The following is a 17,172-nucleotide window of genomic DNA, read 5'->3' on the forward strand; positions in this document are numbered from 1 at the left end:
ACTAGGAAGAAAAGGAACAGTCCCAGCAAACATTCAGCCAGGCTTCATGGAAAACTGGAAAGTTTTTCAGACTGACTTATTCTAGGGACTGACCCGCCAGGTACAGAGTGTGCTTTAGAGCTGCCTATTTCGTTGTAAGACATGGCTAAGTGAGGACTTGGCTAAACTCTGCTCCCCGTCCTTTTGCTGTACTTACCTTTTTAATGTCTTGTATTTGAATTTCTTAAGAGAGAATCGGATTATATGTTGCTTAGGGCTCCCCAGTAGCCAGAACTCTTAAACAGCCTAATACATGATTGCCCTTAAGTCAGCATCAGCAGAGACCAGGACGGCAGGGTCGTGAGGTGTAAAGTGTGCCAACCTGTGCACAAAGGGCAATGTGTGGCTTTATGGCTATGGCTCTAGTGAGCACCAAAACCTAATATCTGACATACATCAGATATTCTCACAGAGAGTTAAATATACAGACTAAGATTAGATGGTAGAACATTACTTGTCACATGACATCTGAAATTTTCATCCTGAAAGGCACCTCAGAGGTTCTTTTTCTAACCTCCTGCCTACCCTGCTGCTTCAGCTTATTTTAAAGATCAGATATTGAAAGTTAGAAATTATCTAAGTGAGTTCTTTAAGGGTGGGTGCGTGTTTGTATGTTTAGGGTTGGAGTAAAACCTTGGCTTTGCAATTCTTATATCTCTACTCTTTCCACTTCTCATGTTGTTTTCCTGTTACAATTTCAGTGTTGGAGGGATTTTTAAAACCTGGGATATAGTAGGCATTCAATAAATAGAAAAAGTAGTATAACCAGTATAACCAGTATAACCAGTTTTCCCCCTCCTTTTCCTTGCATGTTTCCATGTGTCAGGTGTTTTCCATACGTTATCTCACTAATTTTTTTAACTCTTCATCTTTGTTGTGAAATATTTTATACATAGATAGGTATGAATATAAAAGGCCAATTCCATTTTCAGACATCTAATCAATATAAAATTGTCTAACATGAAACCAAGAATTGACTTACTAGTACTTATCCATTTTAATTATGTACCTCTCCAAGGACAAAACAAGTATTTCTTCCTAGAAGTATATACTTGAGGTTCAGTATCATATTAATGCTACCTTTTTCTTCTCCAAGTGTAAGAATCCCCAGTTTCTTTGGTCATTTCTTATAATGACAAGCCCTCTCTTTTGTTAACCAATTTCCTCCTAAAGCAACTACAACTATAGTGTCCTAATTGTGATTCCATATTAGAAAAAGATGATTATCTTCATTATTCTGGAATGTTTATTTCTAATAACACATATACACCTGAACATTTTGGCACCTGCATCACACTGTTCCCTTCTGTTGAGCTTACAGTCATAAACAATGATTACAACTAAAAAAGTGTCTTTCTCACTTGGGGCTTTTAAATCATATTTCTCCTATCTTATAGTTTGTTATTATCACCCTGTGTTCAGCAAAAATACTGCTCAAAATTAAAGGCCAACTGTAGACTTTTTCAGAAAGCTGAAAGAATCCATTACCTGTAGACTTGCAATACAAGGAATGCTAAATGAAATTGGGGAGGTGGAATTAAATGGTACTAAAAAGGAATAGGAATCTACACAAAGGAATGAAGAGCATTGAAAATGGTAACTACACAGGTCGATATGATATTTTTCTTATATCATCTCTATCTCTACATCTATATAAAAGATAATTGTTTAAACAAAAATGATAATGACGAACTTTAGGAATTCTAACATATGTAAAAGTAAAACATACAACAGCAATAGCATGAAGGTCAAGAAGGGAGAAGTAGAAGTATAATATTGTAGGTTTCTTGTCTATGAAATGGTATATCTCCTGAAGGTAGATTGTGATAAATTAAACATGTATATACTATAAACTCCAAAGCAGACACTAAATTAACAACAACAACAAGAGTTATAGCAAAGAAGCCAATGAAGGATATCAAATAGAATCATAAAAATATACTCAATCCCCCCAAAAAAAGGCAGAAAATAGGGAGGGGGGGGAAAGAAAATATGAGACAAATAGTATAGCAAGATCAGAGGTTTAAATGTAACCATATCAATAATCACATTAAATATAAATATTCTAAATACCTCCATTAGAATGCTTATATTTCAGATTGTATAAAAAACACACCTCGGGCTTCCCTGGTGGCGCAGTGGTTGAGAGTCCGCCTGCCGATGCAGGGGACGCGGGTTCGTGCCCCGGTCCGGGAGGATCAAAAAAAAAAAAAACACACCTCACCTGTAAGCTGCTTGCAACAAACGTACTTTATTTTTTTTTCTTTTATTAATAGATTTTATTTTTTATATCTTTATTGGAGTATAATTGCTTTACAATGGTGTGTTAGTTTCTGCTGTATAACACAGTGAATCAGCTATACATATTCATATATCCCCATATCTCCTCCCTCTTGCGTCTCCCTCCCATCCTCCCTATCCCACCCCTCTAGGTGGTCACAAAGCACCGAGCTGATCTCCCTGTGCTATGCAGCAATGAAGTGAGAGAGTAGCATTTAACATATATACACTACCAAATGTAAAATGGGTGGCTAGTGGGAAGCTGCTACATAGGACAAATGTACATTAAATATGAGGGCACCAACTGGTTAAAAGTAATGGCAGACTTTCAGTTTCTTAGTCTACGTGTTAGGAGCTTAGAAGTCACCACTGCATCCTAACAAGTAAAAAGCTGAAAAAAACTGAAAAATCAACAACTCTTCTAGGATGCATAGAGAGGTGAGCATACAGGGCACACTGCTACCCCCAAAACTGGAGAGACAGACAGGCAAACACAGTGAGTCACAGCTTACCAGAGCAGAGACAACAGAAACCACCTCCAGAAACGGTGCCCGGGTAGGAAAATCTGAACTATAATTGACAAATTCCTGGAGGCTCGGTGTGGACAGCTCTGAGAATTAAAACTCTAGAGGATCCAGTCATAGAGGGGGACCCACAGTTTTGTGAGATTTACCTCCACGTGCTCGACTAGGTTCTCACTGTGAATATGGGAAAAAAACTTCCCTAGTGTGTCTGGCAAAGGGAGGGGAAAAGGAACCATTTTGAAATATGCCAGAGTACTCTGTTCTTCTTAAGAAAGTCTGTCCTCAGGAGAAACTAGTTAAGCAGACCCTAACCTGCTGGTATATTATCAGAGCCTAACTAACCAGAGGGAAGGGAAATGCCGAAATCCAATCCACCCTAGCCATCTTCTTCTACCTAAAGAGGAGGAGCAAACAACAACAACGCAGAAATACTTGTGAAGTTCACAGTCTGGAGGCACTGGCTCACTAAAAAACTGAGAATCATAAGACAGTAGAACACTCTCCCTCTTCCTATATCTTACCACCACATTACTAAAGACTTATTTACAGCAGTTCCTTTTACTCAATATATCATGTCCATTTATCAAGCAAAAAATTACAAGGCACACCAAAAGGCAAAAAATGCAGTTTGATGAGACAGTGCAAGCATCAGAACTAGAGATGGTAGGGATGTTGGAACTATCAGACTGAGAATTGAAAACAAATATGATCAATGTGCTAAGAGCTCTAATGGATAAGTAGACAGCATGCAAGAACAGATGGGCAACATAAGCAGAGAGATTGAAATCCTAAGACCCAAAAAGAAATACTAGAGATCAGAAACACTGTAACAGAAATGAAGAATGCTTCTGATGGGCTTTTTAGTAGACTGGATGCAGTAGACGAAAGAATCTCTAGGCTTGAGGGTATCTCAATAGAAACCTCAAAAACTGAAAAGCAAAGAGAACAAAAACTGGGGGAAAAAAAAAAAAACCCAGAATATCCAAGGACTATGGGACAACTATAGAAGGTATAACATACACATAATGAGAGTACTAGAAGGAGAAGAGAGAAGGGAACAGAAGAAATACTTGAAGCAATAATGACAGAGAATTTCCCCAATAAATGCCCAAAAAGACCCCTACTGGTGAGCATATTATTTTCAAACTACAAAAAATCAAAGATAAGAAGAAAACGTAAAAGAAGCCAGAAGAAAACACACCTTACCTATAGAGGAAGAAAAATAAGAATTATATCTGGCTTTTCCTCTGAAATCATACAAGAAAAGAGAGAGTGGAGTTAAACACTTAAAGTGTTGAGAGAACAAAAAAACCCAGCCTAGAGTTCTCTACACAGTATCCTTCAAAATTGAAGGAGAAATAAAGACTTTCTCAGACAAAAATTGAGGGAATTTGACTAAGACCGTTTTTTGGTGGGGTGGGGGTGTTTTTGGTTTTTGGTTTTTTGTTTTCTGGCCGCAGCATGCGATTTGCAGGATCTTTCCCAACCAGGGATTGAACCAAGGCCACTGCAGTGAAAGCCCAGACTCCTAACCACTAGGCCAGCAGGGAAGTCCAAAAATTGAGGGAACTTGTTACCATTAGGGCTGTCTTGCAACAACTGTTAGAAGAAGTTCTTTAGAAAGAAGGAAAATAATATAGATCAGAAACCTGGATCTATGTAAAGAAAAGAAGAACATCAAAAAAGGAATAAGTGAAGGTAAAATACTTTTATTTTTCTTATTCTTTTTCTTATCTTATTTTATATTATAGTTGATTAACAATGTTGCATTAGTTTCAGGTGTACAGCAAAGTGATTCAGTTATACGTATACATGTATCTCTTCTTTTTCGAATTCTTTTCCCATTTAGGTTGTTACCTAATATGGAGCAGAGTTCCCTGTGTTATAGATATTTTTCTTATTCTTAATCAATCTAGTGAATAACAGTTTGTTTAAAGTAATAGCAACAATATATTCAATTTTGTATGCTTATGCATGTTTCTTATATATATACTTATGTACGCTGATATATAAGTGAAATGGATGACAGTAATGATACAAGTGATGGGATGGAGGAATTCGGATTATTTTGTTATTATAAGGTACTCACACAACCCATAGAGTGGCATAGTGTTATTTAAAAGTGGACTTGGATTAGCTGTAAATATGTATTGCATACTTTAGAGTAACCACTAAAAAAAGCTTAAAAATATATATAATGATATGCTAAGAAAGGAGAAAAAAGGGAACCATGAAATGCTCAGTTAAAATCACAAGGGCTTCCCTGGTGGCACAGTGGTTAAAAATCCACTTGCCAGTGCAGGGGAAATGAGTTCGAGCCCTGATCCGGGAAGAACCCACATGCCACGGAGCAACTAAGCCTGTGTGCCACAGCTACTGAGCCTGTGCTCTAGGGCCCACGAGCCACATCTGCTGAGCCCATGTGCCATAACTACTGAAACCCATGCACCTAGAGCCTGTGCTCTGCAACAGGAGAAGCCACCGCAATAAGAAGCCCACGCACTGCAACAAAGAGTAGCCCCCGCCTGCAGCAACTAGAGAAAGCCCATGCACAGCAACGAAGACCCAACACAGCCAAAATAAATAAATAAATGAAAATTTTTTTAAATCACAAATTGCAGAATACAGAACTTAGAAAAAGGAACAAGGGCAACAAATAAACAGTAAAGAATATGGTAGGTATTAATCCAACTATATCAGTAATGCTTTGAACATCAGTGGTCTAAACGCAGCAATTAAAAGACAGAGATTGTCAAAGTGCATCAAAAAACACTACCCGACTATATGTTATCTATGAGAAATCCATTTTAAATATAAAGACATATATAGATTAAAAGTAAATCCATGGAGAAAAATTAATCATGCTAACACTAATCAAAAGAAAGCAAGAGTCACTATTGTAATTTCAGATACAGCAGACTTCATAACAAGGAGTTATCAGGGATACAGAAGGGCATTATGTAATGATACAGGGCCAGTTTTCCCAGAGCCATAACAATCCTTGGGGACTTCCCTGGCAGTCCTGTGGTTAAGACTCTGCACTTCCAGTGCAGGGGTTATGGGTTCGATCCCTGGTTGGGGAACTAAGATCCCACATGCTGTGTGGTGGCACAGCCAAAAATAAAAAATAAAAAAAATAAAACTACTTAATGTGCATTCCCCAACTACATGAGGCAAAAACTAATAGGACTGCTAGGAGAAATAGATGAGTCCACTATCATAGTTGGAGTCTCCAACTCCCTTTATCAAGAAGGGACAGGTTCAGCAGGCATAAAATCAGTAAGGACCTAGTTGAACTTAACAGTACCATCAATTCACTGGATAGAATGGACATCTATAAATTACTTCCTCCAAAAACTATTCTTCATCTCAAGCTCTCATGGAGCATTCACCAAGATAGAACACATTTGGAGTTTGGGTCTTTTGAGCACAAGCCACCCATTCTCATTGCTTGGCCCTGCAGTAAACCTTTACTTCCCCCCCACCCCCCACCAAAAAAAAAAACATTTTACGCCAAAACTTATACCTTAACAAAATTTAAAGGATAGATCATATAATGTCTGCTCTCTGACCACAGTGGCGTTAACCTAGAAATCAATAACAGAAACATAATTGGAAAATCCCCAAATACATGGAGATTAAACAACACACTTCTGTATAACATGGGTCAATGAAGAAATCTCAAGAGAAATTTTAAAATATTTAGAACTAAATGAAAATGAAAATACAGTTTATCAAAATGTGTGAGATACAGTGAAAACAGCTTAGAGAGAAATTTTAGCATTGAATACATAGAGTAAAAAGAAGAAAAATCTAAAATAAATAATCTAATGTTTCCACCTTAGGAAACTAGAAAAAGAAGAGCAAATTAAGTCCAAAGTAAGCAGAAGAAAAATAATAAGAATTAGAGCAGAAATCAGTGAAACTGAAAACAGGAAATCAATAGAGAAAATTAGTGAAACCAAAAGCTAGTTCTCTGAAAAGATCAATAAGATTGATAAGCTTCTGGCCAAACTAAAGGGGGGAAAAAAAGAGAAAGAACAAATTACTAATATCAGAACTGAAAAAGGATACATCACTACAAATCCTATAGAAATGCATTACAAGATAAGAAAACTACAGACCAATCTCTCATGAATATAGAGGCAAAAATCTTCAACAAAATATTATTTCCTACATACCAGCAACAAACAAGTAGAATTTGAAATTAAAAACAATTTTCCATAGCACCCCAAAACATGAAATACTTGGGTGTATATCTAACAACATATATGTACAAGATCTATATGAGGAAAACTTTGACACTCTGATGAATTAGATCAAAGAAGAGCCAAATAAATGGAGAGATATTCCATGTTCATGGATAGAAAGACTCAATATGGTCAAGATGTCAGTTCTTCTGAACTAGATCTATAGATTTGATGCAGTCCCAGCCAAACTCCCAGTAAGTTATTTGGGGGATATTGAAAAAAAAAAAAAATGATTCAAGTTTATATGGAGACACAAAAGAACCAGAATAGCCAATACAGTATTGAAGGAGAAGAACAAAGTTGGAGAAATGACATTCCCTGACTTCAAGGCTTACTAAAAGGCTTCAAAAATCAAGACAGTGTAGTAGTGTTTGAAGAATAGACAAATAGATCAATGGAACAGAATAGAGAGCCAAGAAATAGACTCCTGTATAATCAACTGATTTTTGAGAAAGGAGCAAAGGCAGTACAATGGGGCACAATCATCTTTTCAACAATTGGTGCTGGAACAACTAGATATCCACATACAGAAAAAAAAGTATCTAGATACAGACCTTGTACCCTTCAAAAAATTAACTCAGAATGTATCATAGACCTAAAGGTAAAACACAAAACTATAAACATATGAGAAAACCTAGATGGCCTTGAGTATCACACTGACTTTGTAGATACAACACCAAAGGCATTGATCCATGAAAGAAATAATTGGTAAGCTGGACTGCATTACAGTTAAAAACTTCTGCTCTGTGAAAGACAATGTCAGGAGAATAATAAGAAAAGTCACAGACCCAGAGAAAATATTTGTAAAACACACTTATTTTAAAGGACTGCTATCCAAAATACACAAAGAACTCTTAACCTCAACAGTAAGAAAATAAATAAATAAACCAAAGACCTTAACAGATGCCTCACTGAAAAAGATATATAGATGGTAAGTAAGCATATGAAAAGATGATCCACATCATATGTTATTAGGCAGATGCAAATTAAAACAAAAATGAAATGTCACTGCACACTTATTAGAATGGCCAAAATCTGGAATGCTGACAACACCAAATGCTGATGAGGCTGTGGAACAAGAGGAGCTCTCACTCATTCCTGGTGGGAATGCAAAATGGTGCAGTCATTTTGGGAGACAAAGTTTCCTATAAAACTAAACATACTCCTACCATATGATGCAGCAATCATGCTCCTTAGTATGTACCCAAAGGAGGTGAAAATGTATGCTCACATAGAAACGTGCACATGGATATTTATAGCAGCTTTATTCATAATTGCAAAATTGGGAAGCAACAAAGATGTCCTTCAGCAGGTGAATGGATACATAAACTGGTACATCCAGAAAATGGAATATTATTCAGCACTAAAAAGAAATAAGCTCTCAAGCCATGAAAATAGGTATGAACCTTAAATGCCTATTGCTAAGACAATCAGAAAAGGCTACAAACTGTATGATTCCAACTATATGACATTCTGGGAGAAGGAGACAGGACAGTAAAAGGATCAATGGTTGCCAGCAGTTAGGGGGAGGGTGGGATGAATAGGGGGTGCACAGAGGAATTTTACGGCAGTGAGAGTATTCTGTATGAAACTATAATGATAGATGCGTGTCAGCATACATTTGTACAAACCCAGTGAATATAAAACACCAAGAATGAACTCTAATGTAAACTATGGACTTCTGGTCATTATGCTGTGTCAGTGTATTGGGTTGGCCAAAGGTGTTATGGAAAAACCTGAAAGAACTTTTTGGTCAACCCAGTAGGTACACATATTGTAACAAATGTACCACTCTGGTGGGGAATGTTGATTATGGTGAGGGGGGACTATGTGTGTGTGGGGTAGAAGGGTATATATGGAAAACCTCTGTTCCTTCCTGTCAGTTTTGCTGTGTGCCTAAAACTTCTCTAAAAAAATAAAGTTTTAAAAAAACAGATCAATGTGTTATTTAAGGCCTGTGTTTCCTTATTCATTTTCAGTCTGGATGATCTGTCCATTGATGTAAGTGGGATTTTAAAGTCCCCTACAATTATTGTGTTACCATTGATTTCTCCTTTTATGTCTGTTAGTATTTGCCTTATATATATAGGTACTCCTATGTTGAGTGCATATATATTTACAATTGTTACATCTTCTCTAACACATTAGTGCAAATGAACTTAATTGATATATACAGAGCATTCCAGCAGAAAGTAGCAAAATACACATTCTTTTCAAGTGCACATGGTTCCATGTGCACATTCTCCAGGATAAATCGCATGCTAGGCCACAAAACAAGTTTCAGTAAATTTAAGAAAATTGAAATTGTATCAGGCATCTTTTCTGACCACAATGCTATATGACTAGAAATCAACTAGTTAGAAAAACTGCAAAAAAACACAAACGTGGAGACTAAACAATATGCTACTAAATAAGCAGTGGATCACCAAAGAAATCAAAGAGGAAGTCAAAATATACCTAGAGACAAATGAAAATGAAAACACGACAATCCAAAACTTATGGGACACAGCAAAAGCAGTTCTAAGAGGGAAGTTTACAGCAATACAAGCTTACCTCAGTAAACAAGAAAACTCTCAAGTAAACAACCTAACCTTACACCTAAAGCAAAAGAACTAACAAAACCCAAAGTTAGTAGAAGGAAAGAAATCATAAAGATCAGAGCAGGAATAAATGAAATAGAAATGAAGAAAACAATAGAAAAGATCAATGAAACTAAAAGTTGGTTCTTTGAAAAAATAAACAAAATTGATAAACCTTCAGCCACACTCATCAAGAAAAGAAAGGAGAGGGCCCAAATCAATAAAATCAGAAATGAAAAAGAAGTTACAACTGACACCATAGAAATACAAAGGATCATAAGAGACTACTATGAACAACTATATGCCAATAAAATGGACAACCTAGAAGAAATGGGCAAATTCTTAGAAAGGCACAATCTCCCAAGACTGAACCAGGAAGAAATAGAAAATATAAACAGACCAATTACAGTAACGAGATTGAATCAGTAATTTAAAAACTCAAAACAAACAAAAGTCCATGACCAGGTGGCTTCACAGGTGAATTCTACCAAACATTTAGAGAAGAGTTAACACCTGTCCTCTGAAACTATTCCAAAAAATTGCAGAGGAGTGAACACTTCGGAACTCATTCTGTGATGCTAGCATCACTCTGATACCAAAACCAGGCAAAGATATCACACACACACAAAAAGAAAATTACAGGCCAATATCACTAATTAACGTAAATTCAAAAATCCCCAACAAAATATTAGCAAACCAAATCCAACAGTACCTCAAAAAGATCATATACTATGATCAAGTGGAATTCATCCCAGAGATGCAAGGATTTTTTCAGTATCTGCAAATCAATCCATGTGACACACCACATTAACAAATTGGAGAATAAAAACCACATGATCATCTCAATAGGTGCAGCAAAAGCTTTTGATAAAATTCAACATCCATTTATAATAAAAACCCTCCAGAAAGCAGGCATAGAGGAAACATACCTCAACATGATAAAGGCCATATATGACAAACCCACCACTAACATCATACTCAACCGTGAAAAGCTGAAAACATTTCCTCTAAGATCAGGAATAAGACAAGAATGTCCACTCTTGTCACTTTTATTTAACATAGTTTTGGAAGTCCTAGCCACAGCAATCAGAGAAGATAAAGAAATCAAAGGAATCCATTTTGGAAAGGAGGAAGTAAAACTGTCACTGTTTGCAGATGACATGATACTATACATAGAAAATCCTAAAGATGCCATCAGAAAACTACTAGAGTTCATCAATTAATTTAGTAAAGTTGCAGGATACAAAATTAATACACAGAAATCTGTTGCATTTCTATACACTAACAATGACGTATCAGAAAGGGGAATTAAGGAAACAGTCCTATTTACCGTCTCATCAAAAAGAATAAAATACCTAGGAATAAATCTACCTAAGGAGGCAAAACACCTATACTCTGAAAACCATACGACAGTGATGAAACAAATTGAAGACAACACAAAGAGATGGAAAGATATACCATGTTCTTGAATTGGAAGAATCAATATTGTGAAAATGACTATACTACCCAAGGCAATCTACAGATTCAGTGCAATCCCTATCAAAATACCAATGGCGTTTTTCACAGAACTAGAACAAATAATTTTAAAATTTATATGGAAACAGAAAAGATCCCTAATACCCAAAACAATCTTGAGAATGAGGAACAGAGCTGGAGGAATCATGCTCCCTGACTTCAGACTGTACTACAAAGCTAGAGTAATCAAAATAGTATGGTTCTGGCACAAAAACAGACATATCAATGGAACAGGATAGAGAGCCCAGAAATAAACCCATGCACTTATAGTCAATTAATCTACAACAAAGGAGGCAAGAATATACAGTGGAAAAAAGACAGTCTCTTCAATAAGTGGTGCTGGGAAAACTGGCAGCTACATAAAAAAAGAATGAAATTAGAACATTCTCTAACACCATGTACAAAATTGATTAAAGACCTAAATGTAGGACTGGATGCCATAAAACTCCTAGAGGAAAACATAGGCAGAAAACTCTTTGACATAAATCACAGCAATATTTTTTGATCCGTCTCCTAAAGTAAAGGAAATAAAGGTAAAAATAAACAAATGAGACCGAATTAAACCTAAAAGCTTTTGCACAGCAAAGGTAACCATTGACAAAATGAAAAGACAACGTACTGAATGGGAGAAAATATTTGCAAATGATAAAACTACTGTATGACCTAGCAATTCCACTCCTGGGTATATATCTGGAAAAAAAAAAACCCACTAATTCAAAAAGATACATGCACCCCAGTGTTCATCCAGCATTATTTGTAACTGCCAAGATACAGAAGCAACCTAAGTGTCCATCAACAGATGAATGAATAAAGAAGCTATGGTATATATATATGTGTGTATGTGTGTGTGCACGCGTGCATGTGTGTGTGTGTGTGTGTACACAATGGAATACTACTGAGCCATAAAAAAGAATGAAATTTTGCCATTTTCAGCAACATGGATGGACTTGGCATTATGCTAAGTGAAATAAGTCGACAAAGAAAGACAAATACTGTATATCATTTACATGTGAAGTCTAAAAAATATAAAAAGCTAGTGAATAAAACAAAAAAGAAGCAGACTCACAGATATAGAGAACAAACTAATGGTTACCAGTGTTGGGGGGCAGGGGCAATATAGGAGTGGAAGAGTGGGAGGTACAGACTATTGGGTATAAGATAGGCTCAAGGACATAGAGTTACAACACGAGGAATAGAACCAATATTTTGTAGTAACTGTAAATGGAAAGTAACCTTTTAAATTGTCCAAAAAGTAAAAAATTAAATTAAAAAAATTAAGTGCAACTATTTTAAAAAAAACAGATCAGTGGCTTTCAGGGGCTGGGATGTGGGGAGCACAGGGGAATTTGAGGAAGTTGATGGAACTGATCATAATGGTGGCTACATGAGTAAATGCATCTGTCAAAATTCATAGAACATATACTAAAAGGAGTGTATTTTGCTCTATATAAGTTATGCCTTAATAAATCTGACTTTAAAAAAATCAAAGGGGTGCATAAAGATATACTATGCTAACAATAACCAAAAAAAGTTGTAGTGGCTATGATAATATCAGACAGAGTAGATTTCAAAGCAAAGAGTATTACCCGCATAAAGATGATTTTATAATGATAAATGGGTCAATCAAGAGAATATAACAGTCTTAAACACTTGTACATTTAATATTAAAGCTTCAGAATACTTAAGGCAAAAATGATAGAACTGAAATATTTGAAATTTAAATAACATACTTCTCAATAACCCATGGGTCAAAGGAGAAGTTAAAAGAGAAATTTAAAAGTGCATACATTTAAGGGAGAATTTATGCCAATTCTGTACAAACTTTTCCAGAAAATGAAGAAGCTGGAATACTTTCCAACTCATTATTTGGAACCAGAATATGACGAAACCAGGGGGGGAGGGGCGGGGGGACATTACAAGCAAAGAAAACTACAGACCAGTGTCCATCATAAACTTATGTGCAGAAATTATAAACAAAACTTTAGCAAATCAAATCCAGTGATATATAAAAAGAATAATATATAATAACCAAGTATGGTTCATCCCTGGAATGAAAGGTTGGTTCAGCATTCAAAAACTGGTCAATCTAATTTATCATATTAACAAGAAAGAAACATGATGATCTCAATAGATGAAGAAAAACATTTAACAAAGTCCAACATCCATTCCTAATAAAAATTCTCAGCAAACTAGAAATAGTAGGAAACTTCCTCAAAATGAAGGGAACCTATGAAAAATCTACAGTTACCATCATATTTATTGATGAAACACTGATTGCTTTGTGCCTAAGATCAGGAACAAGACAAACGTATCTACTCTCACAACTTCTATCCAACATTGTACTTGAAGTTCTAGCTAGTGCAGTGAGGCATGAAAAAGAAATAAAAGGCATCCATACTGGAAAGTAAGAAGTAAAATTGTCTTTATTCATGGACAGCATGACCATCAATGTAGAAAATCTAATGGAATCTACAAAAAACTATTAGAACTAATAAACATCAAAAATATAAAATACCTAGGGATAAATCTGATCTTTTAACTGTGTATGCTGAAAACTACAAAATATTGCTAAGAGAAATTAAAGAAGACCTAAATAAATGAAGAAACATACCTTGTTCCTGATTTGGAAGACTCAGTATCATTAAGGTTATCAGGTCTTCCTTAATCTATATTTAGAGTCATTGCAATCCCACTCAAAATCCCAGTCAGCTTTAAAAAAAAAAACAACTTGAAATTGACAAACTGATTATAAAAGACATTATTCACTTAGTATTGAAACCAGATAGAACATCAGTCTTCCCTGGATAACATTTATGATTAAAGGCAACTGTTCTTCATTGTATAAGATGACTCAGGAGGTTACCTCATCCCTCTCTTTCTCTTTGCTGCTTCCACATATTTAAAGGCGGAGGACATAGTGAAATAGATGAACTTCTGCATATAGATCTGAAAATAACTTTTGGAAGAAGAAATATACCTCAGATGACAGCAGTGAAGTATGAAGTAATTACCGCTAATCAGGAAGCTAGCTAATGGCATAGATGACTAAAGAGTCATGAAACATTTATCAGGGTTAGAATTTAGCTGAATAATAAAGTTGAAGGGGAAACCCTCCAGTTCTCTTTCATAAAAAGTCTCTGACTGATTTTAAATGAAGTTTTAAATATTCAAGTCAACATTAGATAAATTACCAAATTCATAAGCAAAAATAAATTTAATAACAAAATTTAGTTGTAAGTACCAAGTAGATCTTTCATATCTGTTACATACTATAAAATGACCTCATTGCAAGCAGGCTTTACTTTTTTTAACTCACATTTAGAGAAAGACTTGAAATAATGCATCAGACATGAAAATAATTTCAATTGTCATTTCATTTACAGGTCTGCATTACATTTACTGAATTCGGAAAAATGCAAAATATTTGTAACTTTCTTGTTGAAAAGCTAGATAGCTCTGTTGTCATCAGCCAACCCCAGTTCTATCATACTCCAGGTTCTGTTGAGAATCTTCGGTAAGTTAAGCACATCTTTAAATTAATTATCAACTAATTAAACAAAGCTATTCAGTGCTGCGGTTTGTTGAATGTCGTATTAATAATCTCTGCATTTAATTCCTAAGACGGCAAGCCTGTGTTGTTGCTGTAGAAAATGCATGGCGCAAAGCTCAAGAAGTCTGTAATCTTGTTGGCCAAACTCTAGGAAAACCTTTATTAATCAAAGAAGAAGAAATGAAAGAATGGGAAGGCCAAATAGATGATCACCAGTCATCCAGACTCTCAAGTTCGTTAACTGTACAACAAAAAATCAAAAGTGCAACAATACATGCTGCTTCCAAAGTATTTATAACTTTTGAAGTAAAGGGGAGAGAGAAGAAAAAAAACCATATCTGAAATTCTGACCAAAATACATTGTGTTTGTATCTTTTTGTCTATTTTTATACTTTTTATAATGTTTGCTTTTGTCCTGAATATATATATATTGTGTAGTATATAAAGTGTTTCTCCCCCAAGTCTGTCAATCCTTGAATATAGGTCCACAGAATACTCATGTTTACTTTCTGTTTTTGAAAACTTACTATGGGAAATACTCTTTGGAAATAAATGTGTTATATATGCACACTTGCATAGTGACAGTTCATATAAGTGTATGTGTAAATAATTTTATATTCCTACTACAGGACGAAATATTGACACAGTTATCAACATGATTCTTAACATTCATAGAAAGAATGATGAGCAATACATAACTTTTGATAAAAGGGTAATGAGATATACTAAGAAAATATTTTGATGACAGAAATAAAAGATAATATATGGACCACACTCTCTTCACTAGGGCTCCTTTGATTATACCAGCACTCTCCAGTACAAATATATATAATGCAATCCATATATGTAATTTAAAATTTCCTAGTAGGTACATTTTTTTAAAAGTATAAAACAGTTGAAGCTAATTTTAATATTTTATTTAACCCAGTATATCCAAAATATTATCATTTCAGCATGTAATTATTCTTAAAATAATTAATGGATATTTTATATTCTTTTTTATACTAAGTTTTCAAAATCCAGTGTGTATTTTATATTACAGCACATCTCAATTCAGATGCTAAATTTTCATCAGAAATACTTGATCTGTATTTAAGTTTCTTAAAATATAGGCAGAAAAAATAGATTCACACACCCAGTTGTTCCAGACATTCTTGAAAGATCTAGTAACTGGATCACATGTCAGTTTTTAAATTAAAAAAAAATTTTTAATTTAAAAGTCAGTTTCTTAGTTGCACTAGCCACATTTCAAGGACTCGAAAGCCATAAGTAGGTAATGGCTACCATGTTGGACAGTGCAGGGCCATACACTGAGAAAGTACTGATCCTTAAGGCTATCTGAGCAAGTACATATCATTGCTATTGCCTTATACACCATCTGCAGGTGTGTCTACATAAGCCAAGTCTGTTATGCAGCACAGGCTTTCCATTCCCTGCCATACAGCTAAGCCCTAGGGTTTTTCCTTTGATATAGCTTGACACTCATATACCAATGTTTCTTTCCTATAAGGTATTTCCAGTATGTAGTTTTCATCCCCACCCACTTTCTTAAGTGGCACTAAAACCGCTTAATCCATCTCTTCTCTAGTATCCTTGGTGGGAAGGAGTGTGGAAGCTAAGAAGAAAAATTTTAGAATCCAACACCGCTATTTTAAAATCCTGATTTTACTACTAGAATGTAAGCTGCTTTAGAATGGAGATCTTGTCTTTCTCATTCACAGCTGCATTCTCAGTCTTAGCATAGTGATAGGGCCAACACAGAGTAGGCTCTCAAATATCTGCTGAGCAATGTACTGGTTATAGAAACTTGGCAAGGCACTTTAATCTCTTTAAGCTTCTCTTTCCTCACCAATGAAATGAGGCTAATAATACCTACCCTGCAGTGTTACTATAAGGATTAAAGTTGATAACTGTAAGACCACAAGAATAATGCCTAGCACATAGCAGTTACTGGTAAATGGTAGCCACTATACCAGCTGCATTCTTTGATTATTGTCAACCCAAGTAAAAGTTGGCTTTTCCAAATCTATCATTAAGATAAATTTTTAAATAGTCATATTAAAAATAAACTTATCAGAAAACCAGTTTAAGGTATGTTGAAGTTTTATTTCCAAAAAGAGTTAAATAAATTATATTTTAGCTTTTATTTATCCAGTTGGGTAGAAAAGTACAATTGAGTCTGTACATCAAGAAAAAAATTGTTCATACTCAATAAAATTTTATCACGGGGGCTGATTTTTCTTAGTCATGGCTTCGTTGTATCTTTGGTTCCATCGTATTTCGTAAAGAAGGTTTTCAACTTAGCAATAAATACCTAAAAACAAATTTTAACATAGCAAACACTTTTTAGAATTTACAGGCATTTTTAAAGATGTTGCCTCAAAAAAAATCCTATAAAATGGACAGTGCTACAATTCTGTAGAGCATCTAAGAGA

General features: G+C 35.1%; 1 protein-coding gene across 2 annotated transcripts in view; it reads left to right on the forward strand.

The window, feature by feature from the left end:
- IRAK1BP1 (interleukin 1 receptor associated kinase 1 binding protein 1) overlaps window positions 1-17,172 on the forward strand; it is a 41,825-nt gene that overhangs the window by 20,518 nt on the left and 4,135 nt on the right. Inside the window, exons 3-4 of one of the 2 annotated variants that reach the window (XM_007127516.4) lie at window positions 14,571-14,701; window positions 14,809-15,198. In XM_007127516.4, coding sequence (XP_007127578.1) covers window positions 14,571-14,701; window positions 14,809-15,079 — 402 coding nt within the window. In that variant the 3' untranslated portion in view covers window positions 15,080-15,198. Of the gene's footprint in view, window positions 1-14,570; window positions 14,702-14,808; window positions 15,199-17,172 lie in introns of those variants that run through there. The other variant, XM_028494714.2, reaches the window with a different exon arrangement.

The sequence above is a fragment of the Physeter macrocephalus genome, chromosome 10, assembly GCF_002837175.3.
Source record: "Physeter macrocephalus isolate SW-GA chromosome 10, ASM283717v5, whole genome shotgun sequence".
Taxonomy (NCBI): Eukaryota; Metazoa; Chordata; class Mammalia; order Artiodactyla; family Physeteridae; genus Physeter; species Physeter macrocephalus.